The 21,582-nt window shown below is 34.8% G+C and overlaps 1 protein-coding gene across 4 annotated transcripts in view; it reads right to left on the bottom strand.

Annotated features, from left to right (window-relative positions):
* Positions 1-21,582, bottom strand: part of OSBPL8 (oxysterol binding protein like 8) — a 186,082-nt gene that overhangs the window by 81,582 nt on the left and 82,918 nt on the right. For 3 of the 4 annotated variants that reach the window (XM_082850825.1, XM_082850826.1, XM_082850828.1), the window contains one exon: positions 12,230-12,367. In XM_082850825.1, coding sequence (XP_082706951.1) covers positions 12,230-12,367 — 138 coding nt within the window. The remainder of the gene's footprint in view (positions 1-12,229; positions 12,368-21,582) is intronic. The other variant, XM_082850827.1, reaches the window with a different exon arrangement.

A 21,582-nucleotide genomic window follows, 5' to 3' on the forward strand; every position in this document is an offset into this window, starting at 1 on the left:
AGTAGGTACCAAGCAGGCTAAATAAAGGCTGGCTCGATAGAGGAGACCCTTGGAAAATCCTGTACTCCCCAGGTGGTATTTGTCCTTCTGTTACAAACATCCTTCCTCCACCTAGAAAAAGATGAGTTTGCTAAACTTTCAGTGTTTCATCCTTAAATAAAATTTAATATATGTTCAAAGTTACCACAAAGAAATGGAAACAGAAAAGTTTCTATGAAACTACTGTTTATCTTCTCTCAGAAATTATGCAAATATTACTTGGTAAATTAAACTGATATTATCTTGCTATATACTCATTAAAAATACAGAAAGCTTGCCTCCACATGCCTCAAATAAGGAAAAGGAAAATTGTAGCAGCTAACTCTACAAATGAAACTCTTTTACCATTCTGGCTAAGAGGGAGATGTCAACCTCTCTGACTATGAAAGCAATTGGGGGGTGGAAATCCCACCAGAAAAGAGCTGAGAAACTAGTGCAGGTATTTTGTGACAATCCTTCACTGTTATCTTAATAAATAAATAAATTGGGGGGGGAAGGAGTATATGAATGTATATGTTTACAGGGAGAGAAGCATCCTTTAGCGTTCTTAATGTTCATCTTATTGCTTTGTTAAAGAAGCAATTAGTAAGGACTGGCAAGGATAAGACAGACTCTCTCATCTTTGTAAAGATGCTTAAAACAAAGCTGAATTATTCATTTTCACTTTTCAATAAATGATTTCAAAGTATTTCAGTTTCCCATGTAGGAACAGCCGAAGAATACAGATATTGCAACATTTCACAAGAGAGATTTAGAAAAATATTTTATTTTTATTTTCTTAACTTGCCAAATATTATATTCTCTTTCATTACTTAATAGGTACTTTCATAGCTCTATGAAGCAACTCCCCAAACACAAGGAATTTCAAAACAGAAAACAACCGTGTCTTACGAAATAACTTCAGAAATCTAACTTATTGAGGGCTCAGAAACTTAGAAGAAAATCAACATAATCTCTAATTTATACTATTTCTAAAGAAAACAATCTACCATAGCACAACATCTAGGGAAAAAAAGAGCGTGGGGGTGGGGAATAAATTCAAGTTTTCTTTTAGGTAAAACAATTTTCATGAAATATAACACATGTATTCAAGAACATACTTGTTAATGTGTGTATGATCTCATATATGTTCAGAATTGACCCTAGAAATGTCTTGCCAAGGAAAGAGGAATTGCTTCGTTTCAGGGAGGAAACTGACTTCTAGGTCTCCTTTGGTCTGTGAACCACTCTACTGAAGGTACTCAGAATTAGTCACCTGAGATTTTATTAACAATGTCTAAAATTGTCACCCTGGGGAATCTGGTATGATATCTTCACAATAGTACACTCCCTGTTAAAGAAAATCCCCCTTTAAAGTTTTCTGTTAAGTTAGAAGTATTTGATATAGACCCATCACTCCATGTTTAACGCTGCCAGAGCATTCAAGGTGAAGGGACTTCACAGGTTTAAGAGAATTTACTAAAGGATAAGAGAAACACAATACTAAGTGTAGACATTTTAATTCAAGCCTAGATAAACCAAACATGGCCTAAATTAACTTTGATAAAACTGATTGAGCAGGTAAAACCTTTAGTTTTCAAAGTTTTTAAATTTTAAACACAAAAGTTAGTTTGAAATGGATTCATATAAGTTTTGGCACAGCAACATTTTACATTCTCTCACAAAGCACTACAATTGAAAGATGGTTTTTAAAAAATAAAACCGTGAAAATAGCTTTTTATGACCAGAGAAAGAAAGGGTAGCTACAAGATAAAATTTAGTAACTCATCAAGCTTTGATAATAATCTCAAACGTGATCTAGAGGGAATAGAGCATCTGTCTGTGAGATGAGCTATAATTTAGTCTCTAGGCTGCCTTAGCATTGTCCTTATTCAAAAGTACAGGGAAAAGGGAGACAACAAGCCTAATTAATCTACAAGTCTTTCTTTCTTGATAAAAAACTGAAATACGTTACATTCAAACAAGTCAGCCTAAAACAAATACCATTCTACTTAAGAGACTGTAATCATACTTAAGTTAAAACTACTTTGAACTGGTACTTAGTCTTCAAACAGGGAAAAAAATCTGGCAAATACACAATTTTTGGAATAATCCAAATAATTCATCATCATAATCTAAACAGATAACAAATGAAAGATTATATTGATGTGTGTGGTGGGCTTTAGTGAGGAGAGCCAGTCTCCTTAGTTCCTCCAAAAAAAAAAGAAAAAAAATCCTAAAATGATGGAAGGAAACCACAGTGCAAAAAAATAAACTTAAGTTGTTTTTAAGGGAAAGTGACCCACATTAAATTGGTATGAATCAATATGTATAAAGGAGACTCAGCCAGAAAACAGGAACAGTGAGAATCTTTGCCATTCTAAAGCACTCGCAAAACATAAATTTCTATCACCATACCATGTATAAAACAGAAAAAGAAAATAGCTGATCTGTAATTCACTCCAGTATAGTTGAATAGTTAAAGACTATGGGCTTTGACAGTCCCGAATTTGAAACCTGCCTCTGACACATACTAGTTTTGTGAATTTGAACAAATTTCTTAACATCCCTAATCCTCAACTGCCTCACATGTAAAGCAGACATAGTAACTGTGCCTATATCTTGTGGGGTTGTTCCAAAAGTTAAATATAATTCGAAATATAAACCTTTTAGTATAATGGCCAAACTCAGTAAGTGCTCAATAAATGGTAGCTATTAGTATGAGTCCAGCAAATATCAGCAAAACGAACGTCATATTAAATGAATGAATGAGTGAATGAATCAATCAATCAATCAATCTGTCTGTCTGCCTGGTCATCCACTCTCTCTCGTTAGCAAACACAGGAACAATATGACACGTGAGGTTCGTGTTAGAGAAGGGGCTTCCAGCACATGAAGATCACCTCCAAAATTGCATTTATTCATTAAAAAATGAGCCCATAAGCTTCACAGTGGCAGGAACCAGCACATAACAGGTACTCAATAAAGATATTTATTCACATATTCACTTATTAAACATAAAAGTACCTACTATGTTGCAGGTACTATGCGAGGCATGGGGGAATATATACTTATTATATATATATATATATATATGACAAACATTTATTTACGCTCAACAACTCTCTTCCTTTTACACTAACTTGCAATTATTTTATCAGTTCAGTATTTGTCTATAAGAGAGCCTTGCCCCTACAGCCACTTAACACAATGCTTCCAAGCCGTCTACTGATCCTGGCATTTCCTCCTACAGATCCTACCCCGCCACCAAAGCAGTCCACCAAGCTCATCCACCAAACTCCACTCCCTTGCCAGCATCCCACACTCACTCTGCCACCATTCTTTTGTTGCTTACACCAAGCAAGGCCTAACGCTACAGAAGAAAATCCCATACTAGGTCAGACTGATACCAACCTAAACGCTACTTGGCAATCCCACTATCATGGTTCCTCCACTTTCTAGCTGTATTCCTAGTCCAGTGGATCCCTTAATCTTCACAATGGATCCCATCTCTGATGCCTTCTCTGAGAACCTGCCCTATTAATTCTCCTTTCTACTATAGTATTTCTCTCTACTGACTTTCTCCTGTCAATGTCTGAACATGCTCAAATATCTCAACTTAAAACAAATCTCCTTTTTGTCCCATGTTCTTTTTCTATCTACCCTACATATTCCTCCCCTTCAAAGGCACAATTCCTAAGAGTTTGCTATCTTAACTGTCCCCAATTTCTTATCCTTCTTATTCCTCATCCTATTGCCATCTAGCTTCATCACTGTTTCCAAAACTGATTTCACAAAAGTTATCAAAGATATCTTGTCAATGGATAATTTTTCAGTTGTCTTAATTGGCTTTACTTTTGAGTTATATATAAAACTGTAGGTCACTCCCCTTCCTTCATAAAACCCTGTTTCATTCTCCTGGGATATAACATTCCTTTACAAATCTTCTTTGCCAATTCCTTCTCCAACAGATCCTCAAATGCTGACACTTCTTAGGACTGTATTCCAACTCCTTTCTTTTCTCAAACTACAATTCTTTCCAAACTTTTCACAGCTCACAATGAGAAATATATTTTACATCAAGTGTGTGTGTGTACACATATGAGTATCAGATAACAATTTCACAGATCAGATTAAGTAAGCTCTGATCTTTTGATCCTATTCTATTTCATTAAAAAAAAAACTGTACTGTCTGAGAATCACTAAACTGATCTACACAATTGTTGTAACTGTCTTCAATTACTCTATTTAAGCTGATGACTTCCAAATCTACATTTCTAGTGCGTAAGTATCTGTTAAATTCTAAACCCATAAAGCCAATTTCCTCCTCAACAGCTCCACATGGATAAAGTCCTTCAAACTCACCATGTCCAAAATTGGAGTTCTCAGCATCTTTCCCCCAAACATGGTCTTCCTCCATAGTCCCCTATCTTGGTAAACTGCTGAACTAATTTCCCAAGCAAAATACCAAGGAGTCATTGCTGAGTCCTCCCTCTCTTTTCCTCTGTCGCCCCCCAATCCAGCCAATCACTAATCTCTGAGAAATTTTCCTCTATATATTTCTCCACTTTTTTTTTAAAACTCACGCAACTGTCACTCTCATCCAGGCTGTATTCACCTCGCCTGGACGGTACAGTCTAGTAATGAGTCCTCTCTCATATACTGTATTCTTCCAAATTTATAAATGCAATTCTAATCATTTTGTGTTGCCTACTCTTATAGTTATCTATTGTACAATAAACCACTCAAAACGTAGTGGTTTAAAACACTAAAATTATTTGCTCATAGTTCTACAATTTTGGCAAACTGGGGGAGGGGGGCAGATGGGGACTGCTTGTCTCTAATCCACATAGCATCTGCTGGAAATCCCAATATGCTTTCCTCACTCACATGTCTGGTCCTTTAGCTAGGTGACTAGAACAGCTAGGGGTTGGCCAATTTGGGCTTTCATACAGCTGGTAGTATGTGGATGGTGAGACTTTTACATGGAAGCTGACTTCCTCCAATATACAAAAATAGAAGTTACCAGATCTTTTTAATGCCTGGTCTCAAAAGTCCTAGAATGTCACTTCTACTACATTCTATTGGTCATAGCCAATAGACTGGCCAACAGACATGGCCAGCCTAGAACTAAACAGAGGTAGGGGTGGAAGAGGAATAGACTCCATTTCTTGATGGGCAAGTTGTAAGGACACATAGAAAAAGAGCATGTGAGATGAAAGACGTTGTTGCAGTCACCTTTGAAAATGAAATATACCACTGTCCACCTAATTTACATTCCTTCCACATGCCAAATATACTCAATGCCCTTCCCCTAATCAAAATGTCATCCTATTACAGCACTGGCTGTAAGGCCAGGATCTTGTTATCTAAATTAGGTTCAAATGCACATGTATTCCTTGGGTTTAGTTCCGCATATATAGTTCCTTTTTTTTTAATTAAATTTTTTTTTTAATTTCTGGCCACGCAGCATGCAGGATCTTAGTTCCCTGACCAGAGATTGAACCCATGCCCACTGCAGTGGAAGGGTGGAGTCTTAACCACTGGATCACCAGGGAAGTCCCCATATGGTTCCTTTGATACAGCTCCTCTTAAATAAAAATCCCATTGCCTCAAAAGATAACTTATCTGCCCCACTGCAGTAAGCCAGGGATAGAATTGCAATAAGACACTTGAGTTCAAAAGCTGTAGGGAATAGGGAGTTACACAGAAGGCACATATCAGTGCCATAGCAATTGTGAAATCTGCTAGGGACACGTCATCAGCAACTTGACTAGAACAACAGTTCTCCTCCCTGAAAACAGTCCTCTGTCACTGTTGACTCTACCCTCTGGGCTCCAAGCTCGGAGCTCCATCCTCAGGTCACTCTTCCTATTTAGTAAAAAATGGTCCACGTTTGCAACAGTGTAGCTTTCTCAGCTTGCTTCCTGCCCATATAAGACTGGGATTCCCCACACATACAAAGGTTCTTTTTAGTTGAACTTTGTCTATCCTTTTCTGTCTAAGCTGGTGGTGCTTTGATTAGTACCATCCTTGTAAAAACTTTGTGGATTTCCTATGAATTTTATTGGAAATAACTCAATTAAACAGACATCACACCCACTAATCTCTGAGATAGGCCACTCCCTTCTTAGGCTGTCTGTCATGGCACTGTAGGACAGCAGACTTAAGAGCTTTGAAGCTCTTTGGACTAGCTGAGACATTCTTATAAGGTATGCCTTTAAGACTCTTTTCAGTGCTTTTCTCTAGCTGAAAGGCTCTAAGAGGCATTGTCTTAAATCTTTCTGAGGTCTCAACCAAAAAAATCTTACAGAAGAACTCTTGATCTGATCCTTATTTTGAGGTCATTTTTTTGCACCCCGCGATTTGAGAAGAATTAGATAAGCAGAGAGAAGGGAGAGAATGTTCCACAATGGAGAATGAGAATAAATAAAAGCACAGTCTTACGGGGAACAGGGAAGAAAGTCATCTAGCTAGGTTCATGATGGGGGAAAATATAAAATGAAATTGGAAGGGAAGAATAAAGTCAGAAATACTAACAGCTCTAACTACAAGATTATGAAATCTGTAATTTATGCTCTTTATTGCTGGTTTCTGCTTGCTGATCCAAATGTTGCTATATCAGATACACTTGGAGAGCTTCACAAATACACAGACTCACCCTAGAGATTTTGAAAGGCTGGAGAAGAAGCTACATCTAAGCAAAGAAAGCTCCCAGGTGATTCTCTGATACAGCCAGACTTAGGAGCCACTGCTCTAGGCAACAGTCAACCACTGGCTTTTTGAGAATGGGAGTGTCATAAATGCAGAAACTAATGAAGTTTTCAGTTATAAGCTTGAATAATAAAAATCTGTATTCTCATTTATAATTTTCTATTTCTCTTTATTCATATCATTTCCCTAAGAGACCTACTTCATAGGATCCATGTGTTCCCTGACCATATACATCTATAAGAACCCCAGTCCCATCACAGTCTCATCTTAACATGTAACAATGATTTTCTGTTTGATTGTCTTGTTAAGAAAGATGAGCCTGGTATATTGGAAGGCAAGTTCCTAAGAGGAGTTAGGATACTATGGTACTGAGTAATGTACGTATGGAATAATAAGGACCTGACCTAAGATGATGATAGTTAAGAAGGAAAATGAAGATAAACACCAGAGCTGTGACACTTTAAACTTCTAGAAGAAATCACAAGAAGTGTTCTTTGCAACTTTAGGGTAGACAAAGATTTCTTTAACAGGGAGAAAAAGAGCTCGAGTCATAGGGAAAAATTGATAAATTGGATTTCATCAAAATTAAAAACATCTGTTCTTTGAAAGAAATCATTTAGACAATGAAAAGGCATGCCAAGACTGGAAGAAAATACAACATATACAGCTAGCAAAGGATGATACTGAAATATATTTTAAAATTCTTAAAACTCAATAAGACAAGCCAAATTTTTAAATGAGCAAAAACATCTGAACTGACACTTCAGATATACAAGTGGCCAATGAGCATATGAAAAGATGCTCAACATTATTAGTCATCAGGGAAATGCAAATTAAAACCACAATGTGATATTACTCTACACCCACTAGAATGGCTAAACTAAAAGAAATCAAGGTTACAGAGCAACTGAAATGTTCATTCACTGCTGACAAATGTAAAATGGTATAACTACTTTGGAATACAGTTTTGGCCATTTCTTATAAAGTAAAACATACACTCATCATATGACTTCACAACTGTACTCCTAGATACTACTCAAAGAAAGAAAGAAAGAAAAAAAACTCCACATAAAGCATTGTACACATTATGGAGTTTTATCAAAAGACACAGGAGCCAGAGTTAAGGTTTGTAAAATTTGAGCCTCAAAAATCTAACGACTAGGGCTTCCCTGGTGGCGCAGTGGTTGAGAGTCCGCGTGCCGATGCAGGGGACACGGGTTCGTGCCCTGGTCCGGGAGGATCCCACATGCAGCGGAGCGGCTGGACCCGTGAGCCATGGCCTCTGGGCATGCGCGTCCGGAGCCTGTGCTCCGCAACAGGACAGGCCACAACAGTGAGAGGCCCGCGTACCGCAAAAAAAAACAAAAAAAAAAAAACAAAAAAAGTGACTAAATTGATCAAAACTTTAAAAATATAAACCTCTGGAGTCATAACCAGGTGCAGATTTTAGCTCTGTCACATATTAGCACATTTAGCTCTATCACATATTAACTGTGTAAACTACAGTAAGGAAATTACCCTTACTAACTGCTCAGTTTCTTCATTTGTGAAACAGGGAGAATGATTTATATACCATAAGGTTCTTATAAGAATTCCAGGAGCTAATAATACATGTAAAAAGCACTTAAGAGACACAGGGAACTTTAAATGTTGGTCATTATTACTATCAATAAGGTTTTGGAATTCTAATTCTTTCCATTCAGAAGTTGAAATACTGATCTAGAGTACTTGAGTTATGGCAGACCTATCAAAGAGGTTTTCTAGATATTTGTTAATCCCCGATAATTTATCTTCACCATAACCAAGAGTTAATGGGTTTATCTTATTTCAAACACACCTCTGACACCTGAAAACTATGATGTGGAATTTCAGTAGGTAAACCAGAGGGAGATATTATACATTACAAAAACCCAATAGGTTGACTTTAACAGAGAAGTATGTTCAGTATGTAATTCACTCTACAACTATTAATTTACCCATAACTTACCCAGGAACATTTAGGTGTAAATCAAGATATAACTAACACTACAGACGCTGTAAACGCAAAAGTTAGAGGTTGTGCATGGCCATCCATACTAAAAGAATTTCCAACTGAGCCTCTATAAGATGCTGAGTACAGCAAAAGTCGAAATATCAGCCTTCAACTCAAATAGAATCATTTATTTAAAACAATAATAATAGCAATAATATTGTTGTTGTGGTTATTAATATTATTATTAATCAGCTATCATGAGTGGTTATCATTTACCAGGCTATGTTCTAAGCTTCTTATATGTATTAACGCATTTAAATCCTTATAAAAATCTTATGTGCTGGATAGATACTATTACTATCTTCAATGCATGAGTTCTTTACATTAAAATATTTGTAAGCCCAAAAAATACGTCACCACCGGAAGTAGACTTTATGTCTTCTTTTTAATCTAAAAAACTGGTACTTAGGAGGCAATAACCATGTATCCTGACTTTCCTATAGGAACTATATTTCAGTGTTTATTAGGTACCTTAAGATAATTAAGATCTCTTTCTTACAGAAAAACTTCAAGTGTAAAAAGAATGACAGAATTAGAAAATCACCATTTTTCCACCCTAATGTTGTTTTCCACCCTAATTGATCTTGATCATCAAAGAGTGCTTACACCTTTAGGTGAAAAGTTGATGGGGAACAGAATATTTACTAGGTGCCAACTGTCTTTTACTTTCAGGTTATAAGGGGAGAAAAGATGCAACTTTCAATTGAAGAGGATTAGGCTGCCACCACCTGAACCTACTGATCAATCTCACATCACTAATAGTGGGACAATCATATGTTGAGTGAATTCTCATGCGAGGCAGCATGAAGTGGTACACATCCCCTAGAAAATAATCTTGCCAAAAATGTTCAACCTGAATGTAGTCAAGCCTTTGCATTTAACTTCCAGTTCACAGAAAATACGAAAGACAGGGGGAAACAAATAAAACAATACTGCAAGGAGGCAATCAAATCGAAAAGGTCCAGCACTCTGTAGGGACACTGACCTAGTTTCTTAAAAAAGTCAAAGGCACAAGAGAAAATAAAATAAGAGTAAACAAGGAGGCTCTTTGGGATTAAAGGAGATTTAATTATATAACAACCAAATGCAATGCATGAACTTTTCTTGGATCCTGGTTTCAAGAAGCTTATTGCAAAAAACTTGGGGACAATTTGGGAAATTTAAATTTGAGCTAGGTGTTAGCTTATATTAAATAATTATTATTAACTTTGTTAGATCTAATAAAGGTTTTATGGTTATATAAGAAAATGTTCTTAATTTTTAGAGATGGATTAAGTATTTGGGGGTACAACATCATGAGGTCTATGATTTACTCCAAATATTCCAGCCCCACCCCCAAATAAATAAAATAAATCCAACAAAAGGTTAATAATTTCTTACATCTACTTGATGGATTTATTAGTGTTCATTGTACTATTCTCTCAAATTCCCTGTTTGCCGGAAAATGTTCGTGACACATGAAAGTACTTTTAATGATTAGTAACTAACCTTTTTGTTGTTTCATTAAATTCCAAGTTAAAGAATTCCTCTAAATATTCTAGTACACAGATATATGAATCAGATGAACCATATTTATTACAGTCAAAATTCTGGTGCACAGAACAAAAAAGTCACGTAAGCTGCATCCTTTCAGAATTTTATCTTAATGAAGCTTATGTATACCATTGTGTACCATATATCCATTTTCAAAAAAGCATTTAGTAACAAAAATGTTAACTTTCCAAAATGTATTCAACAACCAAGCAATAAATTTTAGCATAGTAGTAATTGTTTTTATCTTGTTAAAGTTTTTCCAATTCCTGCAATGCTATATAAAAATGTCTCCATCTAACACTTGACTAGAAAAACATTTTCCACTGGAATAAGTTTGAAAATGATCATGTAACTTACTATTAACCAGTTAATATTCGTTTAAAAAGAACTAAAGCCTACTTCAATGAATAATTCATAAAGTAACAACACTAAAACCTGACTATACAGACAGTATAACATAATTGTTAAGACTCTAAATTTTTAAAAATACTTGATAACCTAAGTACATATTAGCTTTCAAACACCAAATTTAAGTTCTTAGTTTTAAAAGCAGAAGTCTTTCCACCACAGTTACCAGTAGTACCACCGGAGAGTTCAAAGCATTTGATCAAATAAACTTTAGCTAAGAAGCAGAAGCGAATATACAAAAGGTATCAATTATGAATTAGGAATTCCATAATTCCTGGAAGTCCCCAAGACTCTTTTAAAGGGTCTGCAACGTCAAAACTAGTTTCATAATACTTTTCACTGTGTTGACATTTTCACTGATAGTGCAAAAGCAATGCTGGGTAAGACCATTGGCACTTCAGCACATATCAAAGCAGAGGCACCAGACTGCAGTAGTAGTCACTGATTTCTTCACTGCTATGCACTTGCAGTAAAAGAAGGCCGGATTCACTTACAAATGTCCTTGATAAAGCTAGACATAAAAATTAAAGAGATTTGCAAAAACTGTAAAACAGTAGTTCTCAGCCAGAGACAATTTTGTCCTGCAAGGGACATTTGTCAAGATCTAGAGCTGTTTCTAGTTGTCACAATCAGGAAAAATGCTATTGGCATCTAGTGCATAGTGGCCAAGGATGCTGCTAAATATCCTACAATGCACAGGATATCTCCCCTCAACAAAGAATTATCCAGCCCCAAATGACAACATGGCCAAGGTTGAGGGACCCTGAGGGAAAAGAATACTACTCTTCTCATTCTCACTCAACTTTCTTTTTGGTGGGGGAGAGGGAGACAGTTATTTTTCATAAAAATATTTTAATCATATTAATCTGTGATAGGTTTATTATTTAATTTTAAATGAATTAAGAGTAAACATTTTAAACAAACTATTACATATAAAATAAGCTACAGGATTTATTATATGACACAGGGAATGTAGTCAATATTTTATAATAAATATAAATGGAGTATAACCTTTAAAAATTGTGAATCACTATATTGTACACCTGTAATGTGCATAATATTGTACGTACATCAACTATACTTCAATTAAAGAAACACTGAACATTTTTTTAAGGTTTTAGTTTTAATTTACAATACAGTTAAGTATCAGGAGGTTACCTAACCCAAATAAACGAAAGTTCTTTGGGGGCTTCAGTAATCTTTGACAGTACAAAGGAGTCCTGGACCAAAAAGTTTGAGAATCACTGAATGAGAAGAATGATACAAGTAACCAAATATGTTGTAGAATATAAGGGGAATTAAAGGACTCCAAAGGAAAATGCACTCATTTCAAGAGTATTATGAACAAGCAAAACAAACATCAACCTTTATAAAACCAAACAGCCCAAAAGAAAAGTCATGATAGACCCCCAAATGTCATTTTCTCCCTAAACACACACACACACACACACACGCACATGCACACACACACACACACCCCACACCATCAGAAACAACAAAAAACATTAAAGTACAACTCCTTACCCTGGCTATGAGGACTGGCTGGACTAAAACATGGCTGATACAAATCTTTGGTTGGCGTTGGAAAAGCTTCTTTCCCTTGGCGCTGACTCATCTTTCCTGGTGTCAGGTGTTGAGTATCGTCACTGTTTGCTACCACAGCTCAAGGAAAGAAGGGAAAAAGAATTAGTACTTAATTCACAGATTTACATAATGGCATAGTTAATAACATGGGATAGAACTACGACTGAAATGGCCTCAGTGGTTATATTCATTTTACCAACTCAATACTTTAATAAAAAATTAACATAATTGTTTTATTTTTAGTTTGTTATCAATTCAAGAGGAATTTATAGGTATGAGTCAAATTATACAAATTATAGACCTCATAAAAATGAAAGTACATATTCTGATAATGAAAGTACTCCAAGGTTTACTGTCAACCTTTCATTGTGTTATTAACTCTATATATTTGCCAATAGAGCAGTAAGCAAAAGACAATGTCATTTCACAGAAGAAATACAAATGGTCAGTAAACGTATGAAAAGATAGTCAACCTCATTAGTAATGAGAAAAAATACAAATTAAGAGCAGTATAAAATGGTATTTTATATTCACTAGAATTTCTACTCTAATTTCTAATTTTCATGGAAAGTAGGTATGATTCTTGTTTTAGAGATGGGGAAACTTTAGGTTCAGAGATTGTCTTGCCTAAGACTAAGTAATAGAGGTAAGATTCTAACTCAGAACCATTTGGTTCAAAGTCTGGTCTCAAAAGCTTGCTGTCCCAACAATCAATCTAGTGTTTAAGGCTGCTATTCACCCATTTGACAAAGCTACTAATAGAGGAGAGCAATGTCCAGTTCCAGAGAGGGTAGAAAAGAGAAAAATACTCATTGAAGGAGTAGGGCAAATCGTGAGCAAATCCACAGTACCCCAGGATCTCCAACCTTTCATTTTATATAACTGCTTTTCAGTCTATGAAAACTTTAGTTTTATCTTGAGAGAGGATGATTCTGTCTTCAGTCTAGATGTAATTTTAAACTTAATGAGAACTTAATATTCACATTTTTAATCACCATATCTTTTAAATCTAATTGTTTTAACATGTTTTCAAATTGTGCTAAAGTTATCAAAATCATATTTTAGCTCCTTAAATTTTAAAGTAAAAACCCAAAAATACTTTCACTTATCATCCAAGTAAAGATATAAATTTATTTTCCCATCAAGTCCATAAAAAAATATCCTTATACTGATGACTACTAAATTTTTATCTCCTCCTAAACTCAAAAACTCACATATCCAACTACCTGCCTTATAATCACCTCTATTATTTTACAGACATCTCAAATTTATCCAGAACCATTCTTGCCTTTCCTTATCCTCCAAACCTGCCTCTCTCCCATCTGTTAATGGAATCACTATTTCCTTCCCCCACTTTCTCAGGCCAAAAACCTTAGATGTATTCTTTGACATTTTTTCTTTCTTTCACATTTCATATCCAATTCATCTGTGAGATCTTTATACTCTATCTTCAAAATTTATCTGGAATCCTCCTACTTCTCCTCACTTCCACAACTACCACCCTGTTCCAAGCCAGCATTACCACCAATATCACAGCAGCAGATTTCTACTTGGTCTCCGGACTTAGCATCTTGCTCCCTGCCTTGTGTAGAGTTCATTTTCTATACAAAAGCCTGAGTAATCTTTGTAAACCATAGATCAGATTTGTATTAAGGAGAAATATCCACAATGGCTTTCCATTATATTTGCAATAAATTCCATGGCCTAAAGATTCAACAGTCTGGCCCCTGCTTATCTTTCCAACCTCATTCTCTACTATTTTCCTCTTTATTCACTTGGCTCCAGCAATAATGGCCTTCTTGGTATTCCTCAAACATGCCATCTTGCCCCAGTCGCAGCCCTTGTATCTTTTTTCCCTTCTACCTGGAATACTTCTACCCCACATCTTCATATTATTGACCACTCTCATCATTTGTTGTCTGTGTTCAAATGTCATCTCTTTAGAAAAGCCCCTCATTGTGCTTTTTGATAAGTCAGTTCCTAATTTTAATATAATACAATTTATCAATTCTGGTTTTGTTTTTTTTGTTTTGGTTAGTGCCCATTCTACCACAATTATATTCTATCACTTTACCCTACCTGATTTTCACTGTAGCTCTTATCAGCAACTGAAGTTATATCATTTATTTGTCTATTATCTGCCTTCTACATGAGACCATAACTTCCATGAGAAGGGAGTTTTGTCTGCCTTATTTTTCCATAAATTCTCAAGTCCCAGTGTGATTCTGGCATACTGAAGGTGTTCAAAAGAATTTTGTTGAAGGAATCAAATCAACAAATTTTATATTTTTATGAAACTTCATTATCATAAAGTATGTGGTGGCTTATTCAGTTACTAAATCCAATATCCATTTAATACCTAAAAATTATTACTGAAACTTAAAATGTATGGTACTGATATAGAGAGAGACAAATTGATCTAAAGACCTTAACAGAGAGCTCTCAGAGAAAAACCCATGCATATGTGGAGCGTATATATATGCCAGAGGTAGGAAAGACTATGCAATTAATAATATTGATACTAGGAAAATTGGTCATCCATGCTGGAAAAATAGGTTCCACTCTCATACAACACACAAAGAATATTTTTTATGAAATTAAAAACATAAATGCAAAAAGCAAAACTTGAAAGCTTTTTAAAGAAAATTTAAGAGAATATCTTTATAAATTTGGCGTACGAAATGATTCCTTTAAAGAGGAATCCTTTAAAACCCATGTACCTATGGTCAACCAATCTATGACAAAGGAGGCAAGGATATACAATGGAGAAAAGACAGTCTCTTCAAGAAGTGGTGCTGGGAAAACTGGACAGCTACATGTAAAAGAATGAAATTAGAACACTCTCTAACACCATACACAAAAATAAACTCAAAATGGATTAGAGAACTAAATGTAAGACCAGACAATGTAAAACTCTTAGAGGAAAACATAGGAAGAACACTCTTTGACATAAATCACAGCAAGATCTTTTTTGATCCACCTCCTAGAGTAATGGAAATAAAAACAAAAATAAACAAATGGGACCTAATGAAACTTCAAAGCTTTTGCACAGCAAAGGAAACCATAAACAAGACAAAAAGACAACCCTCAGAATGGGAGAAAATATTTGCAAACGAATCAACAGACAAAGGATTAATCTCCAAAATATATAAACAGCTCATGCAGCTCAATATTAAAAAAACAAACAACCCAATCCAAAAATGGCCAGAAGACCTAAATAGACACTTCTCCGAAGAAGACATACAGATGGCCAAAAAGCACATGAAAAGCTGTTCAACATCACTGATTATTAGAGAAATGCAATTCAAAACTACAATGAGGTTATCACCTCACACCAATTAGAATGGGCTTCATCAGAAAATCTACAAACAACAAATGCTGGAGAGGGTGTGGAGAAAAGGGAACCCTCTTGCACTGTTGGTGGGAATGTAAATTGATACAGCCACTATGGAGAACAGTATGGAGGTTCCTTAAAAAACTAAAAATAGAATTACCACATGATCCTGCAATCCCACTACTGGGCATATACGCAGAGAAAAGCATAATTCAAAAAGACACATGCACCCCAATGTTCATTGCAGCACTATTTACAATAGCCTGGTCATGGAAGCAACCTCAATGCCCATTGACAGACGAATGGATAAAGAATATGTGGTACATATATACAATGGAATATTACTCAGCCATAAAGAAGGAACAAAATTGGGTCATTTGTTGAGATGTGGATGGATCTAGAGACTGTCATACAGAATGAAGTAAGTCAGAAAGAGAAAAACAAGTATCTTATATTAATGCATATATGTGGAACCGAGAAAAATGGTACAGATGAACCAGTTTGCAGGGCAGAAATTGAGACACAGATGTAGAGAACAAACATATGGACACCAAGGGGGGAAAGCGGCAGGGGTGTGGGGGTGGGGGTGTGATGAATTGGGCTATTGGAATTGACATGTATACACTGATGTGTATAAAATTGATGACTAATAAGAACCTGCTGTATAAAAAAAAAATAAAATTTAAAAATTTAAAAAAAGACACAACAAAGCACTAACCAAAAAAGAAAGAAAAAAATTAAGAATTAATCTAATCAAAAGATATAAAGAAATCAAAAAAAACAAGAGAAGATATTTGCAACACATATAATTAACAAAGAGTTGGTATCCAGAATATGTTAAAAAAAAACTCGTATAAATCAATTAGAAAAAGACCAAAAATGCAAAAGAAAAATGGGAGGATGCATCAAAAAGAATGCCTGAGAATAAACTTAACCAAGGAGTTGAAAGACCAGTACACTGAAGACTGTAAAACACTGAGGAAAGAAATTGAAGAAGACACACACAAATGGAGAGATATACCATGCTATGGATTGGAGGGATAGTATTAAAATGTCCATACTACCCAAAGCAATCTACAGACAATGCAATCCCTCTCAAAATTCCAATGGAATTCGTGTGGAACCACACAAGACCCCGAGCAGCCAAAGCCATCTTGAGAAAGAACAAAGCTGGAGGCATCACACTCCCTGATCTCAAATTATATTACAAAGCTACAGTAATCAAAACACTGTCGTATTGGCATAAAAAGGGACACATAGATCAATGGCACAGAATAGAGAGCCCAGAAATAAACCTACACATATATGGTCAATTAATTTATGACAAAGGAGCCAAGAATATACAATGGGGAAAAGGCCAGTCTCTTTAATAAATGGTGTTGGGAAAACTAGACAGACACATGCAAAAGGATGAAACTGGACCACTTATTTTCTGACAAAATAATTAACTCAAAATGGATTAAAGACTCAAATTTAAGACCTGAAACTATAAAACTCCCAGAAGAAAACTGGAAGTGACCTTCTTTTTTTTCTTTTTCTTTTTTTAAATTTATTTATTTATTTTTGGCTGTGTTGGGCCTTCATTGCTGCGTGTAGGCTTTCTCTAGTTGCAGCGAGCGGGGGCTGCTCTTCACTGCGGTGCATGGGCTTCACATTGCGGTGTGCGGGTTTCTCATTGCAGTGGCTTCTCTTGTTGCAGAGCACAGGCTCTAGGTGCACGGCCTTCAGTAGTTGCAGCACGCAGGCTCAGTAGTTGTGGCTCGCGGGCTCGAGAGCGTAGGCTCATTAGTTGTGGCGCACGGGCTTAGTTGTCCACAGCATGTGGACCCTCCCGGACCAGGGCTTGAACCCATGTCCCCGTCATTGGCAGGTGGATTCTTAGCCACTGCACCAACAGGGAAGTCCCTGGAAGTGAGCTTCCTGACATCAGTCTTGGCAATGATTTTTTAGATTTGACAGCAAAAGTAAAGGCAATAAAAGCAAAAATAAACAAGTGAAACTACATCAAATTAAAAAGCTTCTGCACAGCAAAGGAAACCATCAATACAATGAATGGAATAAAATGCTTGCAAATCATATAACTGATAAGGGGTTAATATCCAAAATATATAAAGAACTCATATAGCTCAATAGCCAAAAGGTACATGAAAAGATGCTCAACATCACTAATCATCAGGGAAATGCAAATCAAAACCACAATGAGGTATCACCTCACACCTGCTAGAATTGCTATTATCAAAAAGACAAGAAATAACAAGTATTGATGAGGATGTGGAGAAAAGGGAACCCTTGTGCACTGTTGGTGGGAATGTAAATTGGTGCAGCCATTATGGAAAACAGTATGTAGGTTCCTCAAAAAGTAAACCTATATAGAACTACCACATGATCCAGCAATTCCACTTCTGGGTATTTATCCAAAGAAAATGAAAACCCTAATTTGAAAAGATATATGCATTCCATGTTCACTGGAGCATTATTTACAATAGCCAAGATACAGAAACAACCTAAGTGTCCATCAATGGAAGAATGAAATCTTTTCATTTGTGACAACATGGATGGACCTTCAGAGCATTATGCTAAGTGAGATAAGTCAGAGAAAGACAAATACCATATGATCTCCTTTATATGTGGCAGCTAAACAAATAACCAAGAACAACAACAAAAACTGAACTCACAGATATAGATAACAAATTGGCGGTTTGCCAGAGAGGGGGATGGCGTTGTGCTTGTGCAAAATGGGTCAAAAGGTACAAACTTCCAGTTATAAAATAAATAAGTCATGTGGATGTAATGTACAGCATGGCAACTAGAGTTAATAATACTGTATTGCATATTTGAAATTTGCTAAGAGAGTAAATCTTTTTTAAAATTGAAGTACAGTTGATTTACTATGTTTCAGGTGTATAGCAAAGTGATTCAATTATGTATCTATATGTATATAGATATCTACCTATCTATATTCTTTTTCAGATTCTTCTCCATTATAAGTTATCACAAGAGTAAATAAATCTTAAAGAAGAAGAAATTTTTTTTCACAAGAAAAAAAATTCTGTAACAATGTATGGTGATGGATGTTAAGTGGATTTATTGTGGTTATCACTTCAAAATATATACAAATATGGAATCATTATGTTGCACACTTGAAACTACTACAATGTTGTATGTCAATTATACCTCAATTAAAAAAATTTTTAATTAAAAAAAGAGAAAAATGGTGGGAAAACAGGAACAGTTAGTTCATGGAAGAAGAAATGCAAATGGCCAATAAATGTACAAAAAGATTTTCATCCTCTTTAGCAGTCAGGAAAAAACAAATCAAGATCACAATGAAATAAATATTTTACACTCAGTAAAACTGAAAAAAATTAGTAAGTCTGATAATGCCAAATACTGGTTAAGGATGGGATCAGTGAGCCATCTTAAGCATTGCTGGCAGAATATAAACTGATATAAGCACTTTGAAAAACCATTTAGAGCTTATAAAATTGAATTTCACATATCCTATGGGTCCAAAAATTCCACTCCTAGCTTTATACCTAGAAATACTCTTCTATGTGTGTACCAAGAGACAAAAATAAGATTTGTTCATAGCAACGCTGTTCATAACAGCAAAAATCAAAACAACTTAAATATTCATCAATTGAAAACAATATGGATTAATATATTGTGGTATAGGCATATAATGGAATAGTATATAGCACTAAAAACAGATGGTCTTTATCTATACCCAGTAACATGGCTGAATCTTGGAAATCCAATGTTAACTACAAAAAACAAGTCAGAGAAGATGACATATAGCATGATACCATTCCTATAAAATTAAAAACCTAGCAAACCTTAGTGATACATATGTAACCTAAAAATAACCCCAAAAATCTATTTTTGAAAAAGCAAAGAATAATAAACAAAAAAATACAAATTAGTCATCACCCCTGGGGGGGGGGTAGGCACAGGGAGAGGAAAGAGAAGAAGCACATAGATAGACATGAGGCATTTGTAGGATTCAAATTCTTTAGTTGAATGGTAGGTTCAATATGTACTCACTGTATGATTATGCTTTATAATTTACATATGCTTCATATATTATTTTATAGTATTAGTACATTTAAGGCTAATTTAAATACATTATAAGAACAGTTAAAAGAATTAAAGTATGCTTTAGTATTCCATAAGAAAGACATACATATCTAAGTCTTGAATAACTTCACTATATAAAAAAGGAAAAGTGTAAACTTAGTTCTATTCACCCCTTTCTAACTCCTTATTGATTGAGGTATTACTGTTTATGATTTTGATAACCTTGAAATGAGAGGGCTTATAGAAATAGCAATACACAGAGTATATTTCCTTAAAAAAAAACAGAAAGCATTTTTAAATTTGTTTTCTTTTACCCCATTCACAAACATTAACTATGATACAGAAAATCTGCATAATATAAAAATCATTTTGATGTCCTATATCACTTGCACAATAGTAGACTATTCACATATAAACTCAAGAAGGGCAGTGACTTTATTTTCATTTGTATCCTTTGGCATAAAACTGACAATAAATACTTACTAAATGCTTGGATCGATATTTGACCAATGAATCACTGCAGGATTCCAAAACAGTTTCTGGTAATTCAATCAACTGCCTAACCTTCTAAAGATATTAGCATTATAGTGCCCTCTCCTGGTTCTACTTTGTAGTCAAAGTAAAGCAAAGCCACCGACTTTGCTAGTCATATTACTTTTAAATATGGTAAGAACTAATCACACTGGAATAATAGTAATATAATTAACATACTGTAACTTCTAAGAGAATATGATTCTATAACTACCATTCTTTCTGAATTCAACTCATCAATACAAAATCTGAAGAATATTACAAGCCTCAAAGTCTGGTGTTTGCTTTTAATCTAAGTGAAAACTAAGAAGTAAAGTAATTGTTTAAAGTCATACAAATCTCTATGAAAATCCTAAATATCCCCTTACAGAGGATATACCTTTTCTCAAATACATAAGTAATTTGAATATGATCTTCATAGTTTTTTAATTCAACTGTACAGATCCTAATGAAGTACTATGTGAAATTACGTTTCAAACAGATATATGGTCTGCAGTAAATAATTATACAGCCTCGGTCTTTATACAGTTGGCAGAGTACAATATAAACTCTTCTCTACTATATGTTGTATATTTTAATTTACATATGCTTAAAATACATAACCACAATAAATTTCTAAAAATGCAATTCTATTTGTAAAGTTCAGCAGTGCCAATCAGTTCACGTGAGCCAACATCTAAATATATGAGGTAATTAAAGTAACTGAAAAATGCATTGAAAATATCTACCAGGTATCACAAGTAAGCTTGAACAAGAAAGCATAAAAATGTTTTGGGATTTGTAAACTTTTTCTACTTTTAAATTTCACTATTCTAATAATGCGAGATGTATAATAAACAATATATTTAAAATACTATGAATTGTTGCAGTTAGAATAAAAAAGGAATTTTAGCATATCACTTTAAATTACCTCTCTTTTTAGAAAACAAAATCACAAATATACTATAACCATTATTAGAGAAAACAGCAACTAATCTAGACCAAAGTATTTTACAACTAGAAGAAACTTTGCCATTATCTTGCTCAGTCCCCTTCTTTAGCCAATAACAAAAATGAGCCCCAAAGTGGTGAATTGACTTACTACAGTCAATTACTTAGGAATAAATACTAAAACATCCTAAATTGATAAAATTTCCACATTGGTCTTGAATAAAGTTAAAATCTTTGTCTGATTTATGATGCAGTAACATCTTAATTATTTGGTTAGACTTGAATTCAGTAAAATGATAGTTTCATTCTGATTTCTGAAAACCAGAAGATGACATATTGAACTAGCAACCAATTCTAATTCCTTAGATATATAAGTTCTTAGCTTCAGGCTCTTCATCTACAAAATTAATGCTTTATTAAA

This window comes from Leucopleurus acutus (assembly GCF_964270905.1).
Source record: "Leucopleurus acutus genome assembly, chromosome: 11".
NCBI lineage: Eukaryota > Metazoa > Chordata > Mammalia > Artiodactyla > Delphinidae > Leucopleurus > Leucopleurus acutus.